The 19,803-nt window shown below is 39.6% G+C and overlaps 1 protein-coding gene across 2 annotated transcripts in view; it reads left to right on the top strand.

Annotated features, from left to right (window-relative positions):
- The first annotated feature begins 459 nt into the window (after positions 1–459).
- cd99l2 (CD99 molecule-like 2) overlaps positions 460–19,803 on the top strand; it is a 32,056-nt gene continuing 12,712 nt past the window's right edge. Inside the window, exons 1-7 of one of the 2 annotated variants that reach the window (XM_080451893.1) lie at positions 460–754; positions 9,093–9,158; positions 9,842–9,895; positions 10,241–10,351; positions 11,334–11,435; positions 13,141–13,221; positions 18,180–18,236. In XM_080451893.1, the coding sequence (XP_080308019.1) occupies positions 700–754; positions 9,093–9,158; positions 9,842–9,895; positions 10,241–10,351; positions 11,334–11,435; positions 13,141–13,221; positions 18,180–18,236 (526 nt within the window). In that variant the 5' untranslated portion in view covers positions 460–699. The remainder of the gene's footprint in view (positions 755–9,092; positions 9,159–9,841; positions 9,896–10,240; positions 10,352–11,333; positions 11,436–13,140; positions 13,222–18,179; positions 18,237–19,803) is intronic. The other variant, XM_080451894.1, reaches the window with a different exon arrangement.

Here is a 19,803-nt window from a genome sequence, read left to right as displayed (position 1 = left end):
GCGTTGCGTTGAATAATAATAATAATGATAATAATAACTTTATTTATATAGCACTTCTCTAGACATGAGTCACAAAGTGCTGCACAAACACAGGACAGAATACACAAAAAACAAGAATTACACAAAGATAATCAGCAAGTGAAAATAAAATGAGCTAATACAAGGAAACAATAAATAACCATGAGCAAAATATAATAATGAAACAAAGAAAAGGTTATTTACAATAATTATAACATCTCAAATTTACATAGCGTTTTTCTTACATGGGGGGAGGGGGGGGAGAAAACAACCAAAGAAAATCAACTTTATTGAGTCAACACTCAACACTTCTTCCTTCAGCCCACGTTTCTAAAACAGCGACCCCTGGCGGCCACCGAATTCGACAGGCCCACCAAGGCGGGTGTAACAGCGGGTGTGAGAGAACAGTGCTGCAGTCCAACAGAGACCCGTTCATTCACTGCGGCTGTCTGCTCCGTACGTTCACTACAACAAGACTAAACCAAAGAGACGCCTTCTTTTTTTCTAAATACCCTGGTTTAACCTTAAAAAAAAAAAAAAAAAAAAAAACTCACAGTCATAGCCTCAAACCATAGATTTATCAACCTGTTTTATAATAATTTTTTAATTATAAAATAACGGCTGCTTTTTTTTCTTCTCCTTGCGGAAAGCCGGGTTGGACTTTCTCTCTTTATTTCTAACATGGAGCGCGTAGTGTGTGTGTCTCTGCTGGTGCTCTCTGTGTTGGCAGTGAAAGGTAAGCCTGGGTCTTCTTTTGTTGGCTTTCACATGGCATGGCATGGCTATAGGACTATTATGGGATGGATGCACCGGCGTTTCTGTGTTGTTGACGCCGCCGGGGCCGGGTGGCGTGTGTGTGTGTGTGTGTGTGTGTGTGTGTGTGTGTGTGTGTGTGTGTGTGTGTGTGTGTGTGTGTGTGCAAAGGCCGGCATGGCGTGCGGTCAGACCGTTATTAAGGTGTTATTACAGCACAGCGGCGGCACACAGCTGTTTAAATAGAGAAAAACCTCCCTCTCTCTCTGCTATATAGTCTGCAGTCTGTCTGCACTCTGCAGCCTTTAAAAGCGTTTTTGTCACTGTTCATCTAAACTCTGAGATTTGGTTTCTTTTGTACACACTCTCAAGAGTTATAAATGGCTAAATTATCACTGTGGTTATACTTTTATTGTAACCTTTTTTTTTCTTTTTTTTTTACCAATTAACCTTCAGTTTTAGGGCAGGGCACAATAGGGACCAAATGGAATATCGTCATATATATTGTTATCGATGTCGATATTTTGACGATATTGCGGTGATGATTGGTGCTTTCGTGAAAAAAAAGTATATATATTTACACAATGGGATTAATAATAATTATCAGTAATGTAATAAATAAGTGGGTAAATTAGGCAAATCATTTTAAGGCAAATTACAGCCAGAACCATGAGGTGTAAGTTCAGAAAATGACAGCTTTTAAAAGAAGGAAAAGACAATGCATGATAATATTATATTAGCTTATCATATCCCAAATCCAGACAATATTGAACAACATTGAAATAATATTGATTTCCTGGCCAGCCCATGTGGCTTCATGTTCAAAAAGGTGTGTGTTTATGGCCATAGGATGAGACAAAGGAATGGTAGTGATGGAGACAGAAAGCGTAGATAAATGGATTTAAATCCAGGCTTGTTGGTGGGATGTGTGAGGATGGTTTAGCAGTCTGGTCACATCATTTAGCCGGTAACGGAACACGGTGTACCATGCAGGGAGCTGCATCCTGTATGGGATCACACTTATATGCATCCTGTGGGACACACATATGTACATCTGTATTATGCATCAAGGTTATTTTAAGAACCATACATGTGAACGCTTCTTATCAGTGGTTCTCAAACATTTTTATGTCAAGGACCCCCAAATTAATCTGTATTTGGCTAGGGACCCCCATCTTAAAATAGTGTGTGCCAGTGACCTCCCATAAAGGATTTGTGTTAAAAAAAAATCCAGATTTTTTATTTATTTTCAATAATCTTTGAAAACAAAATATATGCAAGCTCACGGCGCGTGAGCTTATAGATCAGATATTTTCAAAATATAGCCGATCGTTGGTTAAATTGCTTAAAACTGATTTTGAAGCTATATTAACTCATTTTGCATGGATGGGGACCACGTGGAACCCTCTCAGGGACCCCCAGGGGGGTCCCCGGACCCCACTTTGAGAACCACTGCGATTCTCGGTCCCCTCCTTTCCCCCCCCCTTACACCAGATCTACAGAGATACGCCCATAATGGAGGATGTGGGACATGTTCTCGTGGACCCCTTGAACCCCAGCATCCCTCTTATTCTGGGTGGAGCGTTCGCTCAAGCGAGCAGGTTGTGACGCGTCATGCTCGCTTGTAGATCTGCAATGCAACTCAGGTCCATTTTGACTAAGATTATAGAGGTTAAACGTGGTTAAACTGATCATGATATCCACGTGGACACGCAGTCCACGTGGATATCATGAGCTGTTGCAGTTAATAAAGCCTGTATTGCGATGGAGAAAAAAAGCACGTTGCGATTTATGAAACGCGTTGCAGTGAGTAAATGTTTGAGACTCAATTTTGTAGCTGATTGTGTAAAAAAATGATGTACTGCTTAGTGGGGATCTCTCACACGCACACGCACGCACGCACGCACGCACGCACGCACGCACGCACGCACGCACGCACGCACGCACGCACGCACGCACGCACGCACGCACGCACGCACGCACGCACGCACGCACGCACGCACGCACGCACGCACGCACGCACACACACACACACACACACACACACACACACACACACACACACACACACACACACACACACACAGAGTAGGTCAGTGGCAGTCTCATTAAAGACACCCCCTCCTCTCCTCCTCTCGAGACAGGTGCCCATTCACACCCCGAGGGTGCCAGTCTACCACACACATGCACACATGCACGCACGCACGCACGCACACACAGGCCTAATCCTGAACCATGCAGGCTTCTTTTTTAAATGTATTCTATTGTGTGTGTGTTTCTTTGTGCGTCTGTCTTCTCTGTCTATTATCAGAGCTGAACTGTAGAAAATTGATTCAGAGCGAAGCAGGCATGATATACTGCAGGATCTGGAGGAGAGAGAGAGAGAGAGAGAGAGAGAGAGAGAGAGAGAGAGAGAGAGAGAGAGAGAGAGAGAGAGAGAGAGAGAGAGAGAGAGAGAGCGAGAGAGAGAGAGAGAGAGGGGGGGGGGGGCAGAGAGAAACAGAGAGAGAAAGAGAGAGGGAGAGGGAGGGAGAGAGAGGGAGAGAAACAGAGAGGGGCAGCGAGAAACAGAGAGAGAGACAGACAGACAGACAGAAAAAGATTTGTGTTATTAAAATAGTTCACAAATCTTCACACATGTTTTTAAATAGCTGATCTACAAGCTTTATTGAGAACCATTGCCTTATTCAATGCCTCTCTTGATTTGGTTTCAGTCTCACTGATGGAAAGTACTTTACTGTAAGTACATACATGAGTGATGTCACAGTGAGTGATGTCACAGTGAGTAATCTGACAGTGAGTGATGTCACATGAGTGATGTCACAGATGAGTGATATCACAGATGAGTGATGTCACAGATGAGTGATGTCACAGATGAGTGACGTCACAGTGAGTGATGTCACAGATGATAGATGTCACAGTGAGTGATGTCACAGTTCTGGAGTGGAACAATAATAATACTAACTAGAAAATGTGCTCCTCGGAGCACAGGTCTCCGCCAGGCGAGTACTGTTCCTGATTAATCCTGTCTTACCTATTTATATTACATATTGTCACGTGTCACGTGAAGCTTGACCAATGTTAGCTTGGCTGAGACGGACACACACACGGAGGGTAAAACATACTCTCCACCATGCCTTCGGCCTGGCGGAGACAATAATGTATTGTTTCCTTCATTATTAAATGACTTGATTTTGTGTAATATAACACACTTTGTTAACAGTATGTGGGCCCTGGGTAGCCAACCCGGACTGATCTGTGCTCTAGTTTCTACTCTTATCGTCAGGACATTGGCTGCTTGTGTGTGTGTGTGTGTGTGTGTGTGTGTGTGTGTGTGTGTGTGTGTGTGTGTGCGTGTGCGTGTGCGTGTGCGTGTGTGTGTGTGTGCGTGTGCGTGTGTGTGCCTTTCCAGGCAACAGTTGGCAAAGAATTAACCAATATGTTTCAAGGCTTCACTGCTTGTGTTTTGACTCATCTTCAGAGTAAACAGCACAGCTAGTCAAAGCACAGAGCACGTGTGTGAGTGTGACCCCCCAGGTTGGGGATAGGATTTGACGTTCGATTTAAGTTTTAGTTGGAGTTAGGCCTGATTTATACTTAGCTGCGTGTCACAGACCGAAAATAGTAGATCTACAAGCTACTGGCAGACAATGGTTGAAGAATTACTTGTTTTTGAATGACAAAAAAACGACACAAAAATGACAAAGAAAATGCCAAAAAAAATGACAAAAAAAAACACTAAACTTCTCTCATGAAAGAAACGTTGAATAATTTTGAACATTTTGAATGCAAATGTTCTCTTATGGGGGTCCCTAGCACAACATATTTTCAGATGGGGTCCACGGCCAAATACATTTAGGGGTCCTTGACATGAGAAAGTTTGAGACTCACTGGCGTAGAGACCAGAGATGAGAGGATCAGTTTCCATAACACACAAAAAGCATATCTTGATGATAGCATTCTCTGCAAATCATTATTGTGCTTGTCCCATTATTTGTGTATTATTTGTATGGGGGGAGGGGGGGGGGGTACACAATATGGTGTTTGTCATGTTGACCAGCAGAGTGTTGTTCTACACCACCGTTCCCCAAACAGTGGGTCGGGACCCATTTGTGGGTCGCGGACCAATTTTTCTGGGTCACAAGTGAATATCCCTTTATTTTTTGTTTCCTACATATTTGTTTGTAATTATTATTTCAAAACATTAAAAAAAAATAAGCTTCAAATTTTCACTATAGGGTCCCAGGTAGACATCAGATTTCTCTTCTGGGTCTCAAGCTAAAACGTTTGGGGATCCACTGGTCTAGACAATGTAGAAAAAAATGGATCAAAGGAAAAGTAGGTGTGGTCTAAAGCACGCACACACGCGCGGGCAAACACGCACACACATGGCGAGACAGCGCTTGCACACAGACGCATGTAATCCCACTAATTCATTCAGTCACGGACGACGCAGGCAATCTTTAATTAGCAGTATTTGTAACACCCATGGGTGTGATTTGTTTCAAGTGGCGCCGGCGGAGAAGAACTTTGCACATCTTTACTACTTTACACATTACGTACAGTACATTAATCCTTGAATTTATATTTGCGGTGTCATTTGCTTGGTATATATTTCACAGTAAAGAAAGGCACAGTCACGATTTTAGTTGTTTTTGCAATACATTGATTGAAGGGCACGTGCAATACTAGGAATATGTTTCAGTGTAATATAGACTACGTGCAACATGTTTGATTGTGGAATGTTTGACTTATCTTTTGCTGTTCTATCCTCCATGTGTTATTGGGCTGGACCATTAGTATAGATTGGCAGAGGGGGGTTGTGATTGTGTGATGTGCTTTTGTAGTTGCTAGGATATTTATGTTGTATTGTGAAGAAGGAATCGTTACTTGTGAAGTTCATGGAGTTTTAATATCATTTTATGAGGGTTAAAGTTGTATTTTTGTTTTGTGTATGTTCTTTAATTAATATACCCTTTGACATGGTGGAGTCCAGACTAATTACCTCCAGCTGAGGATAAAATGCTGCCAGTATCAAACAGACTTAAGCTGGTGGTAGGAAATGAGAAAAGAGCTGGGCACCACCATGGCACCCGTTTTGGAGCTGCTGTCTATTTGTCATAATTTTGTTTGTAAGCTTTGTGTTGGTGAATAAAGGCTTTTTGGTTGCACTGTACCAGCGCAAGACTCCCCTGTCTTTGGTGTTTCTCCCAGGTGGGCGTCGTTATATGCCTATCCCTAACCCTATTCCTGACCTTAACCTCACAGAAACTATGCCTAAACCTAACCTTATCCCTGACCTTAACCTCACAGAAACTATGCCTAAACCTAACCTTATCCCTGACCTTAACCTCACAGAAACTATGCCTAAACCTAACCTTATCCCTGACCTTAACCTCACAGAAACTATGCCTAAACCTAACCTTAACCCTAACCTTAACCTCACAGAAACTATGCCTAACCTTAAACCTAACCTTATCCCTAACCGTAACCTCACAGAAACTATGCCTATAAACCCAACCTCAAACCACGCCCACCTGGGCGAAACACCGGGAAAAGAGAGAGTCCGGTACCAGAGCCTCTGTACCAAGCCCCCAGAAACGAGAGGGAGCAGTGAAGCGCACCGGACATGCTGGCCATTCATAGGTACTGCAGATTATTACGGCCGGGGCCAGTCACATAGGCCCCAAATAGGCCCCGCCCGTCACATATCCCAACCTGGAAGAAGGGGTGAAAAGGGGTTATCGCTGGGTGAGCAACTCCATACAAGTGGATATGGGCGGAGATTTCCGGTGCCCTCGCTATTATTTTTTAACTCTTTATGCTCTGTACCGATTCCAGCCACTAATGGGCCATTCTCACAAGTGTTTTGCATTTTTTCCAATACTTTCCTCCTCTACAAAACAAGTTACTACTTACTACTACTATTGCGTGACTTTCTGACACACAATATAGTGTGTGAGCAGCTTTACTGCTACTGTAATCATCCCACACACAATGTTAGGATGGCGCATGGAGCAACATCCAGTAAATACTAGCGGTGCTGTGTGAGCGTGTGTGAGAGACCTGTGGGAGTGGATGTGGGTCAGTAGAGTAAAGTTCTGGAATGATCCGGCTGTGTCTCTGCAGTGTTATGCGTTAAAACTCTCCAGTGGTGGAAAAAGTACATTATTGACTAAAGTATCAATACTGCAATGTAAAAAATACATATACACAGTGTACTTAAAGTACCAAAAGTAAGAAGGTACTCATTATGCAGAATGTCCCATTTCACAAATGTCTAAAAATCTTTTGAAAATAGCAGATCTACAAGCTCACAATGCGTCGCATCGCGACGCATTGTGAGCTTGTAGATCGGCTATTTTCGAATGGCCGAAATGTATATAGGGCTGAAGAGGGTAATGTATGTTTTGTAATAATAATCAAAATCTACAAAGTAACTAGTAACTATAGTTTTCAAATAATTGTAGTGGAGTAAAAGTACAATATTTGCCTCTGAGATGTAGTGGAGTAGAAGTAAAAGTACTGAAAATTGGAAATACTCCAGTAAAGTAAAAATACCTCAAAATTGTATACTTAAGTACAGTACTTGAGTAAATGTACTTAGTTACTTTACACCACTGCAACTCTCCTGAACAGTGTACAAATAAGCATATAATGATGATGTTATTATAGGATCACAGAACAAGGTTATTGGAGTTTTGGCATTTTTCATTAGTTTCTATTTTTATTTCCGTGGAGGTCACACACGGGGCTAATGTGTGAGAAGTCGGATCATAATAAAACCGTTTATCCTCTGAAGTTGTCGGCTATTTTCACATTTAAAGTAACGAGTAACACGGGCCATTCAAATGTCGGTAGCTGTAACGGCGTTACCGAACTGGATAAATGTCGAATTAAGTACTTTCTATAGTTTTAGTTTAGTTTATATTAGTTTTATATGGGGTAGTCAATAACAACAACCACAACGCATCACATTGTGACGCCTTGTGAGCTTGTAGATCTGCTTGTAGATTTTGGCTATCTCTGATAGAACTATCTCTGAAAAAACTACATTAGACATTTTTGTCTATGATTGTTAGTTTTAGTTTTTAAACACAATACAGTTTCAGTTAGTTATCGTTTTTGTAAAGCCTCGATTTCATTTTTCCTTTCAGGTAATTAAAATGTTTTTTTAGTTTTAGTTATTTGTTTAATCGTTAACATAATAACCCTACAGAGAGAAAGGTGATCTCACAGGGTGTTATTAAAGCACTCATGTAGAGACAGAGAGAGTGACGTGATGCGCTGATGAAATACATAAGCTCTATGATGAGTGTGTGTGTGTGTGTGTGTGTGTGTGTGTGTGTGTGTGTGTGTGTGTGTGTGTGTGTGTGTGTGTGTGTGTGTGTGTGTGTGTGTGTGTGTGTGTGTGTGTGTGTGTGTGTGTGTGTGTGTGTGTGAGAGAGAGAGAAATAAGCTCTATGATTATGTGTGCGACACCAACCACTACCTGCTCATTTCTGCTGTCTGAGAACTACTATATTATACTTCACCATGTGAACTGTCCTGAATAGTAGTAGTACTACTAGTAGTAATAACATAGTCTCCTCATTGAATCGTACGGTGAAACTGCTCTCAAAGTCACTCTTGTTTAGCACATAAATGAACACAAACAAAGCTGATTCAGAATCCGCTGTATATTGTGACATCACAGGTTTACAGGTATAAAGAAGTGGGTTCTCTTTTTTCTTGTGTGCGCTCCATTGTTCTGTAGTATTCCGTGAGAAGAGAGAGGATAACGGTATGAGTCAGAGCAGGAGAGAGTACTATTAGTGTAGGTAAAGAAAGAAAGAGTAAAACATAGGAGCTGCCTTTACCCTCCATTGATGCTCCTGTGTCGCCACTATATAACATACAAAAACAGTAGTGTTTCAAAGAAAAATGTGACTTTGAGAGCTGTTTCACCGTACATTGCGTACAATGTATAAGTCAAACGAGGAACTATTGAAGAAGACTAGATTTGCAGGCCGCTTCGCAGCCTTCAAATCTAGTCCCATAGACAAGGCAAGGCAGTTTTATTTGTACAGCACATTTCAACATTTTCAATGTGCTTTACACAGAACGCCAAGCAAAGGAAACACAGTTATACAATGACATTATAGGATGCATTAAACAAAAGAAGTAAAAATAACGGATACAGTTACAGTGAGTGCAGAAGAGAAATAAACTGATTTTACTTTGATGTCAATACTCTCTTCATTCCTCTCTCTCTCTCTCTCTCTCTCTCTTTCTCTCTCTCTCTCTCTCTCTCTCTCTCTCTCTCTCTCTCTCTGCTGTAGCTGCTTCTCAGGACTTTGATCTGGCTGACGCCGTCGCCACTGATGACGATGTCTCAACTAACCCACGTAAGAACACACACGCGCACACACACACACACACACACACACACACACACACACACACACACACGCACGCATGCACACGCACGCACGCACGCACGCACGCACGCACGCACGCACCAGTGTTGATTTTGACAGCAAATTTTGATTTAGTTTTAGTCATATTTTAGTCATCTGAAATATTTTAGTTTTTGTCTAGTTTTAGTTGAATAATTATCATAAGATTATAGTCGACTAAATCTACAGTTGATTTAGTCGACTAAAATGTATGTTGGTGGTGCCTTGATGGCGTCGTAATGGCTGATTTTACACTTGGTTGCATGCTGAAAATAGCCGATCTACAAGCTCACAACGCGTCGCAGAGCGACGCGTTGTGAGCTTGTAGATCTGCTATTTTCAGAGCCCATCACCCGAGCGCAACCAAACATAAAATGACGTGTCTTTCAGTTCTACTGGATCTCTTCTAGTCCCTCACTAACATTTTAGTCTAGTTTTTATTTGCCGACGAAATTGTCAATACATTTAGTCTTAATTTTTGTAATTATAGCGTAGTTTTTATTTAGTTTTTGTCAGTGAAAAAAGGTAGTCGACACATCGACAACATTTTTCGCACGCACGCACAGACAGTAATGAAAACCAACAGCTAAAGAATAAATGTTTTGATGTGTTGTGTCTCTGTCTCTCTGCAGCATCCACACCTCCATCAAAGCCAGTCGCGCCTCAAGGTGGAATTGGAGGAGGAGGTAACTGGAGTAATATAACACTTAATCCTACTAATCCATTTAATTGATGATTTAAAAAGTAATTGATATTGTTTAATGAAATAAGCGACTAATAATTGACCCCTGTTTTGTGCTATTTTGATCAGAAAATGTTAAAACGTTTCAGAAAATAGTGAAAATACCTTGTAGCTCTGCACAAAGAATCTACACAAAGCCATTTTATGACAAAGTATAAAATAATGTAATCAATTCGTTTTTAAAATGAAAATTTTCGATGGAATAATTGAATAAAAAATGGATCGTTGCAACCCTGTAGTTTTTAATTGACATTGTGTTTATTTCATGTTTCATTGTGTTTTTTTGCAGATCTAGACTTGAGTGACGCCTTTGATTTTGGTGATGTCATCACCACCAAAGCCCCGCCCAAAGTGGTTCCCAAGGCAACCAACGCCCCGATCAAACCCAAACCCAAACCAGGTACATGAAAGAAAAAAAAAGTAGCAATACCACAATGTAGAAACGCTCTGTTACGAGCAAAAAAAGGCCTGTAATTCAAAATCTTAGTTAAGTAAAAGTACAAATGGCACAAATTACGTCTTGGGGTCTGAGAATGGCATTTCGCCGACATTCCAGTGTGGGCGGAGTTATTGGGATGTAGTAAAATGACGTGACGGGGGCAATCAGATGTTTGCTGATTGGTCGGAGGTTGTCCCATGGCCGCCACTGTAGTACTGCTTGAGCGTGAGAGTGTGTTGATAGTAGTGATGGGACCATATGAAAATGACAGTGGTGGAAAAAGTACTCAAATATTTTACTTAAGTAAAAGTACCAATACTGCAATGTAGAAATACTCCGTTACAAGTAAAAGTCCAGAATTCCAAATTTACTTGAGTAAAAGTACAAAAGTATTGGCATCAAAATGTACTTAAAGTACCAAAAGTAAAAGTACTAAAATATTTGAAAATAGCAGATCTACAAGCTCACAACGCGTCGCGATGCGACGCGTTGTGAGCTTGTAGATCGGCTATTCTCAAATAGCCTATGTATAAAATAGGGCTAAAGTGGTTAATGTATGTTTCATAATATCATAATTTATATCTGGAAAGTAACTAGTAACTAAAGTTTTCAAGTATATGTAGTGGAGTAAAAGTACAATATTTGCCTCTGAGATGTAGTGGAGTAGAAGTAAAAGTATTGGAAATTGGAAATACTCAAATAAAGTACAAATACCTCAAAATTTTACTTAAGTACAGTACTTAAGTAAATGTACTTAGTTACTTTCCACCACTGGAAAATTACATGTCACGATTACTGTATATCGACAATTTCACCATAAATTAAAATCTCGAGCATTTTTTACACGATAATAATAATAACGACTATCGTCCCATCCCTAGTTGATAGTGATACAAACGTGTGTGTGTGTGTGTCCTAACTCCTTACTAACCCCCACTACCAGATGAAAGTCTCTTCCCCTCCATGCGTCCAGAGTTGCTGCCCCCCCGCTCCTCCTCCCAGTCCCCCCCCATCGCAAGAGCTCCCCCTAGAGGCCGCCTGCCCGGTCGGTACCCGCTCAAAGCCAATGATGATATAACCACTATGTGCTCTCATCCTTCTCACCCTGTCCTTTTCATCATGTCTGCTATACGCGCCCCAACCCCATCCCCTCCATCGTTCTGTGTCAACGCCACTGGTGGAACAAGTACTCACGCTTATTAACTTAAAAGCTGTCTTACGTAACTTTGTTTTGTGAATAAAATGCTAGTTTATGTATGTTACAATCAGTGTTGCCAGATTCTGTGAGAGAAACAAGCAACCAGGTCTAGGAAAACCAGCCCAAAAGAAGCGACAATGGGCCACATGAGCACTTTAACATATACACCAGCTATTTGAAAATAGCAGATCTACAAGCTCACAACGCGTCGCGATGCGACGCGTTGTGAGCTTGTAGATCGGCTATTTTCAAATCTGGCAACCCTGGCTACAATATAACTTTTACATTCAGGGTGGTTGTATTTGGTCTCCCTGCTCTTCTATTGAGACGTTTAGACGTTTAGATCCTCTGTCTATAGGTTGGACACGACCTTTGACACACAATCCTGTTTCCACCACTGGCCAATGCCTGCTCACGTTTGTCGCAAAGTTGGCGTCGCCATAGCAACGACGTCAAAAACATTGTTTCACGTCATGGAGATGACTTGTTTTACATCAAAATAGAGTATACATAAGGTATTTTTTTGCCACACTATATTACTTAGTATTTTTAGTAGGGCAAAAAAATACCTTATGTCTTTTTTATAAAAAGTCCATATTTGGAGTCCCAGGAGATGCCCAGTCACCACCTCCTAGCATCCACATTTAACCCCAAATTCAGTTATTTTATGCAAATTCTTGTATGTTTTTGCAGATCAATCAGATTTTAGATCACGGGTGCTACAAATGGACGTTGTTCATCTCAATCCACACAGCCATCCACCTACATGTGACATGTCATGTGACACACACAACATAGACACGTGTTTTCTTGGCAACCATACAAGTTATTAGACAAGTGGTTCTCAATGAGGGGTTCGGGGGCCCTCAGAGGTCCTCGGGGGGGGGTTTCCAGGGGCTCATGAAGAAAAAAAATATTATTAAATTATTATAGTTTTCTTTTGTATTTTGGGCTGAGTTAAATCACGGGTCAAATTTGACCCGCTAACACCAAAAGTGTCAGCAGGTTTCTAGCATTCTACAAATGCCTTAGTAGTTCTCACACTGCACGTTCAAAAACAGCAGATGTACAAGCTCACAGCGCGTCACTTCGCGCCACGCTGTGAGCTTGTATATCCGCTAGTTTTGAATAGCCAATGCAAAAAATCTAAAATGACGCTTTCCCGGTTTAAATGGGTTAATATAGATAGCATCAACATAACTTGAACCACTTCAACCCTATTTCATACTTTGACCATTTGAAGATAGCAGATCTGCAAGCTCACGTCATGTCGTGATGCAACCCGTTGTAAGCTTGTAGATCTGCTATTTTCAACACATGTTGAAATCTGAGATCTTGGACAATTTTTGAAAAATGTTGAAAAAACATCTTTCGGGGATCCCCTAGAACAACATATTTTCAGATGGGGGTCCACACACAGCCAAATCCATATCAAAGAGGGGGTCCTGGGACATGAACATGTTTGAGAACCACTGGTCTATGTCACCTTTTTTTTCCCTCATATTTTTTCCCTGAAATGACGGCAGTGTTTTGACGTTTTGACCTCTAACAGCCAGTGATGACTTTGACCTGGCCGACGCTCTGGACCCAAACAACGACGTAGGAGGAAAGGACAAGAACAAAGGACAGGGAGGTCGGTGGAACCCAGAGACATTTTGAAAAAACAAATGTCTATTTAAAGGATCACAACGTCACCCATTTTCAACCTTTCTTCATATGATTGGTCCTTCACTAATGCTCATTTCTGTCTATACTCGGCCTGTGTCTCAGGGGAGGGCTGTGGACAGTTCAGAAACACGCCTATCATCCACAGATCATCGTTATCATCGTTGGGCAACAGTGTTGATTCCGTCGACTAAAACTATGACGAAAAACTTTAGTCAACTACCTTTTTTCACTGACGAAAACTAAATATATAAATAATAATAATAATAATAATAGTGATAAATAAAAACTAAAGCTATAATGACAAAAATTAAGACTAAGTATATTGGCAATTTCATCAACAAATAAAAACTAGACTAAAATGTCAGTGAGGGTCATAGCAGAAGTCATAGCAGAGGATCAGCTATCTTGATTAATAAAACTATACCATTTACATTAGAAAAACTAATTACAGATCCAAATGGACGATTTGTCTTGGTTTCAGGCTGCATTTGGGGAACATCCATTACTTTTCTGAACATCTATGCTCCCAATGCAGACGAACCCACATTCATGTCTGACATGGTGCTACTTTTCAATGAAAACTGTAAAGGCTTTGGAGTGATGGCAGGGGATTTTAACCTGACAATGACAGCCTTGGATAAATCTAATCAGACTAACTATAGGTCCAAATCCTCAAAGGTTCTTCAGGGGCTATGTGCAGAAAGTGGCCTAATTGATGTCTGGCGTGAATTACATCAAGGTATTAAAGACTACAGCTTCTTCTCAAATGTGCATAACTCGTACAGTAGAATAGATTATGCCTTTGTTTATTCAAAACATATACACATGATAAAGAGTTGTGAAATGAGTCCAATTATTTTATCAGATCATGCTAGAATATGCTTGACTATTCAGTTTAATAGGAACAAATCATTCTCCAAACAATGGAAATTTGATAATTCATTACTCCAAGATGAAGAATTTAAATTAAAAATGCGAACATGGATTACAAATTACATAAGGGAAAATAATGACCCCCTCATAGACCCTAATATTATCTGGGAAGCGGCAAAAGCCACTTGGAGAGGACTAATCATTTCATATGGATCATTTAAAAAGCGAGTAAAAAGAGCACAAGCACAAGAACTTGAGAGGGAAGTAATAAGATGTGAAACACTTCATAAGACTGCATCTACAGAGGACAATTGGAGGCAATTAATTGTGGCCAGGGCCAAATTAAACCTTAATATGTCAGATGAAATCACAGCAAAAATGAATTACGTTAGACAAAAGCATTACGAATATGGCAATAAACCAAGTAAATTATTGGCCCATCAATTAAAGAAAGAACAAACTGAAAGAACTATTAAAGCAATTAATCTCAACGATAACATAACATATCACCCAGAAGAGATTAATCAAGCTTTCTTTGAATTCTATAATACACTCTACAAATCTCAAAGTTCTCATTCACAAGAACAATTGGACCAATATTTACAAAATAAAAAATTGCCAAAATTATCAGAATTAGACCAACAATACCTTAACTCATCATTTACAAAAGAAGAAGTTCTGGCCACAATTAAGTTAATGCCTACAAATAAAAGCCCAGGACCAGATGGTTTTTCTGCTGAATTTTATAGAGAATTTTGGACTGAACTTCACCCCATTTTTATGGCAATGATGTATAACTTTTGTCATAACAGAATACTCCCTCAATCAATGAACCTGGCGCATATCACAGTACTGCACAAAAGTGGCAAAGATCCTTTAAATTGTTCATCATATAGACCTATTAGTCTTCTAGATCATGATTATAAGATCATAACCAAATTATTAGCAAAGAGACTAGAAGATATTTTGCCTAAAATTATTAATCCAGACCAATCAGGTTTCATAAAGGGGAGATATTCTGCTGACAATATAAGGAGACTTTTGAATGTAATAAATCATTTGGACACTAGTCGGAGCCCTTCTCTGCTCCTATCTCTGGACGCGGAGAAGGCCTTCGACAGAGTGGAATGGAACTTTCTTTTCTCTATTCTTGATAAACTTGATATGGGACAGAACTTTACTGCTTGGATCAAAGCAATCTATAAAAACCCCAAAGCAGCCGTTATTACCAATGGAACTTCCTCTGACTTTTTTGCATTGACAAGAGGGACAAGACAGGGATGCCCATTGTCAAGTTCACTTTTTGCGATGGTGATTGAATTGTTGGCGTCATGTGTACGAGACAATATTAACATTGAAGGACTGAAAATTAATAATGAGGAACATAAAATATCTCTATACGCAGATGATATTATTCTATACATAAAAGAACCAGAACGGTCTTTATCATATTTATATAATGAAATAGAACAATTTGGAAAATACTCAGGATATAAGTTGAATTTCAGTAAATCTAATGCTTGTCTCCTGCACATGACACCAACGGAAACAATGTATGAATCATATCCTTTTAATTGGTCTCCAGAAGGGTTTAAATATTTAGGAATAAACATTACGCCGCAACTGGAGAACTTGTACAAAGAAAACTATTGTCCTCTTAAAGAAAAGATAAAAAATGATCTGTGTAAATGGTCCACGCTCCCACTATCTCTGCTGGGAAGAATTAATGTGATAAGAATGAACATCCTTCCAAGACTGAATTTCCTTTTTCAAATGATACCATGTTACTTATCTACAGATTTTTTTAAATTTCTGAACAGACTAATTTCACATTTTATTTGGTGCAATAAAATGCCTAGAATAAAGTTACTGACACTTATGAAGCCAGAATCTATGGGAGGCCTTGGTCTTCCCAATCTCCAACATTATTTTTGGTCAGCCCAACTACGAAATGTACTGTCATGGACGTTGGGAAGACAGGACTCACAATGGTTTCAGTTAGAGGCTAAATTTGTTGACCCATTACCATTGGACTCTCTCATATTTATAAAACAGTTCAACAAAATAAGAAACATAGGTAACTGTTTCACTGTTCTTAACACACTTCGTGCTTGGAAGGATTGTTCAAAAAAACTTGGCATTGTTAATTATACTTCCATATACTCTCCTATCTATCGCAATCCTGATCTAGACAAACATCTAACCTCAATTAACATACAGAGATGGGCCCAGTTGGGGATAAGTCAATTCAAAGACCTGTTTCATACAAATATGCAGTTAAAATCATTTATAGAATTAAGAACAGAATATGACATCCCAAACACTGACTTCTTCAAATACTTACAAATGCGAAATATTATACATTCACTTAGAAGAGAAAATAAATTAAGATTAGAATTATATGAAATAGAAGAAACATTAATGTTATCGACCACAATTAAAGGTAAAATTAGTGAATTGTACGATATCTTCTCCAAAGACTGTCACTCATCTTTTTCGCCCTTGTTGAAAATTTGGGAGACAGATTTAACAATGAAATTTGAAGAAAACATTTGGCTAAATATCTGTGATAGAATACATTTCCCATTCACAAGTAATAAAATTAAAGAAGCCAATTATAAATTCATTCATAAATTGTATCTAACTCCAATAAAAATGCATAAAATGTCTAGAGACAACTCAGTAAACTGTCCTAGATGTAAAACCAGCGAAGGAACTTTTTTACACATGTTTTGGCAATGTGAAAAACTAAAAATATTCTGGAATAATGTCCACTCATTCACAAAATCTGCATTAGAAACCGAATTTGACTTGTCCCCATGTGTCTACTTACTAAATGAATTGCCTATTATACAGATGGATCCCAAAAAATACAGATTGCTAATTATCATAACATACTTCGCTAAGAAATGTATTCTTCTATTTTGGAAAAATGAAGCTTCACCCACTTTTAAGATGTTTCAGGATCAGATATCTCAACTTCTTCCACTAGAAAAACGTACCTTTGAAAAACAGGGCCGGGAACAAATGTTCCAAGACCTATGGAATCCACTGATTTCCCTACTAAGCAATGAGACTGTTGATTGAAGTGGTTGATGTGGTTCTGCTTTAAAAAAATATATATATATATATATGTATAAGATGTGTGCTGTCTACACGCTGAAGGTTGTTGTTGTTGTTATTATTGTCATTATTGTTTATTTATTATTTCTTTATTTTTCTTTATTATTACTGTTTTGTTTTTCTGTTTTATTTTTTGCCAATGGGGTGGGGGGGAGGGACTAAGGAATGGGATGATTGTGGAATGCTGTGGGGCAAGTATTTAATGTACCCTGCGATTTCTCAAATAAAAAGAAATATAAAAAAAAAAAAAAAAAATGTCAGTGAGGGATCTAGTGGAGAAGAGATCCAGTAGAACTAAAAGACGAGTAATTTTATGTTTGGTTGCACTCTGGTGTTGCGCTCTGAAAATAGCAGATCTACAAGCTCACAACGCGTCGCAGCGCGGCGCGTTGTGAGCTTGTAGATCTGCTATTTTCAGCATCCGACCAAGTGTAAAATCAGCCATTACGACGCCATCAAGGCGTCAAATACATTTTAGTCGACTAAATCAACTGTAGATTTAGTCGATTATAATCTTATGATATTTAGTCGACTAAAACTAGACAAAAACTAAGACTTTTCAGATGACTAAAATGTGACTAGAACTAAATGGAATTTTACTCAAAAGACTATGACTAAAACTAAATCAAAATTTGCTGACAAAATTTGATGTCACTGGTAGTCAGGTTCCGGAACTGTCCACACAGCCCTCCTCTGAGACACGGACCGAGTAGACAAAAATGGTACCATATTATAATGAGCATTAGTGAGGAAGACCAATTATATGATGAAGATAAGTTGAAAATGGGTGAAGTGGTCCTTTAACTTGATTAAAATGTACTTAGTTATTTATACAACTCTGAAAATGGGCGTCTGCAGCAAAAGAGGGCGGGGTTCTGACGTAGCCCTGTTGAGTAGGAGTTGACGTCATTTCGTATGATTTGCCAGACAAAGAGGCTGGTGGTACGCGGGGCGACGGACCCCCCAACACAAGAGAAGGCGGGGGTAAGATGAAGAACCCTCAAACCTCTCGACTGGCTGGTCTTACTAATGTTTCTTGCTGCATGTCCACTTCTGTCCACTCTCACAACATACGGGGAAGGTTTTCCCCTTCTCACAAGCTGGTGGAGCTTTTGGTAAAAAAAAAAAAAAGGTACATTTTGGCCTAGATAGGCGGGTGCAGATATGGTTTGACCCAAAAAAAATTGGAACAAAAGGTTTCTCAATGGTTTATTGTAGTATCAGGTGTACTTAATAACATATCAAAAGTCTACCAAAATCGGACCACTAGAAATGTAAAATTTTCAAGATGGCCACCGCCAGTTCCTTAAAAGACCATTACTCCTCCATTATTTATCCTAGGCAAGTAATTTTGGTGTCTAACCCTATGTTTTGGTGATCTAGGAATCCAATTAGCTTATATAAATTATAGTGAAGTGATTATAAGTACAATTATGTATTGATATTAAAAAATTGGTTATAAGGGTATTTATGTAAAGAATTAAGAAACTTGTCGTGACATAATGCCCAGCATTGGTGATTTTACTTATAATTCAAATTCTGTTGAAGCTTTCAACAATTTATTTTGGGAATAAATGCATTATTACTGCGTGGTAATGTGAAATTAGTCAAAACAGGGCCGCCGCGTGAAGGCTCAGTACCGCTAAACCCTATTTTTTTAAAAACCTTTTTCTTTCATGCTTTTGTATTTTACTTAGAAGTTCTGCCCGCTACGCGGGCAGAATTCTAGTACCCCCCCTAACCCCCCCCAAAGAAAATGTCGTTTGGGGGTACAAAATCATGGGATAAAAAAAAAAAAAAAAAAAAAGTACTGTACTGTACTGTACGGTCTGTACTGTACTGTACGGTCTGTACTGTACTGTACTGTACTGTACGGTCTCTACTGTACTGTACTGTACTGTACTGTACTGTACTGTACTGTACGGTCTGTACTGTACTGTACTGTACTGTACTGTACTGTACGGTCTGTACTGTACTGTACTGTACTGTACTGTACTGTACTGTACTGTACTGTACGGTCTGTACTGTACTGTACGGTCTGTACTGTACTGTACTGTACTGTACTGTACTGTACTGTACTGTCTGTACTGTACTGTACTGTACTGTACTGTACTGTACTGTACTGTACGGTCTGTACTGTACTGTACGTACTGTACTGTACTGTACTGTACTGTACTGTACTGTACGTACTGTACTGTACTGTACGTACTGTACTGTACTGTACTGTACTGTACTGTACTGTACTGTACTGTACTGTACGGTCTGTACTGTACTGTACTGTACGGTCTGTACTGTACTGTACTGTACTGTACTGTACTGTACTGTACTGTACTGTACTGTACTGTACAAAGCGCAAAACGAAAGCGAAACCTAACTGCAGCATGCAAACCGAAAGCGAAACCTAACTGCATCATGCAAACCAAAAGCGAAACCTAACATGCAACTGACACCGGTGACTGATTTTTTTCCCGCTTTCAGCCAGTCTGCGGATTGTAGTATAGATATTGTTTTTGTATTTTTCTCACAATTCAGTCCGTATTGTCTGCTACTA

The sequence above is a fragment of the Gymnoscopelus braueri genome (genome assembly GCF_963280865.1).
Source record: "Gymnoscopelus braueri genome assembly, chromosome: 15".
NCBI classification, from domain to species: Eukaryota; Metazoa; Chordata; class Actinopteri; order Myctophiformes; family Myctophidae; genus Gymnoscopelus; species Gymnoscopelus braueri.
The sequence above is the reverse complement of the archived record's forward strand: the minus strand, read 5'-3'. Positions and strand labels throughout refer to the sequence as shown.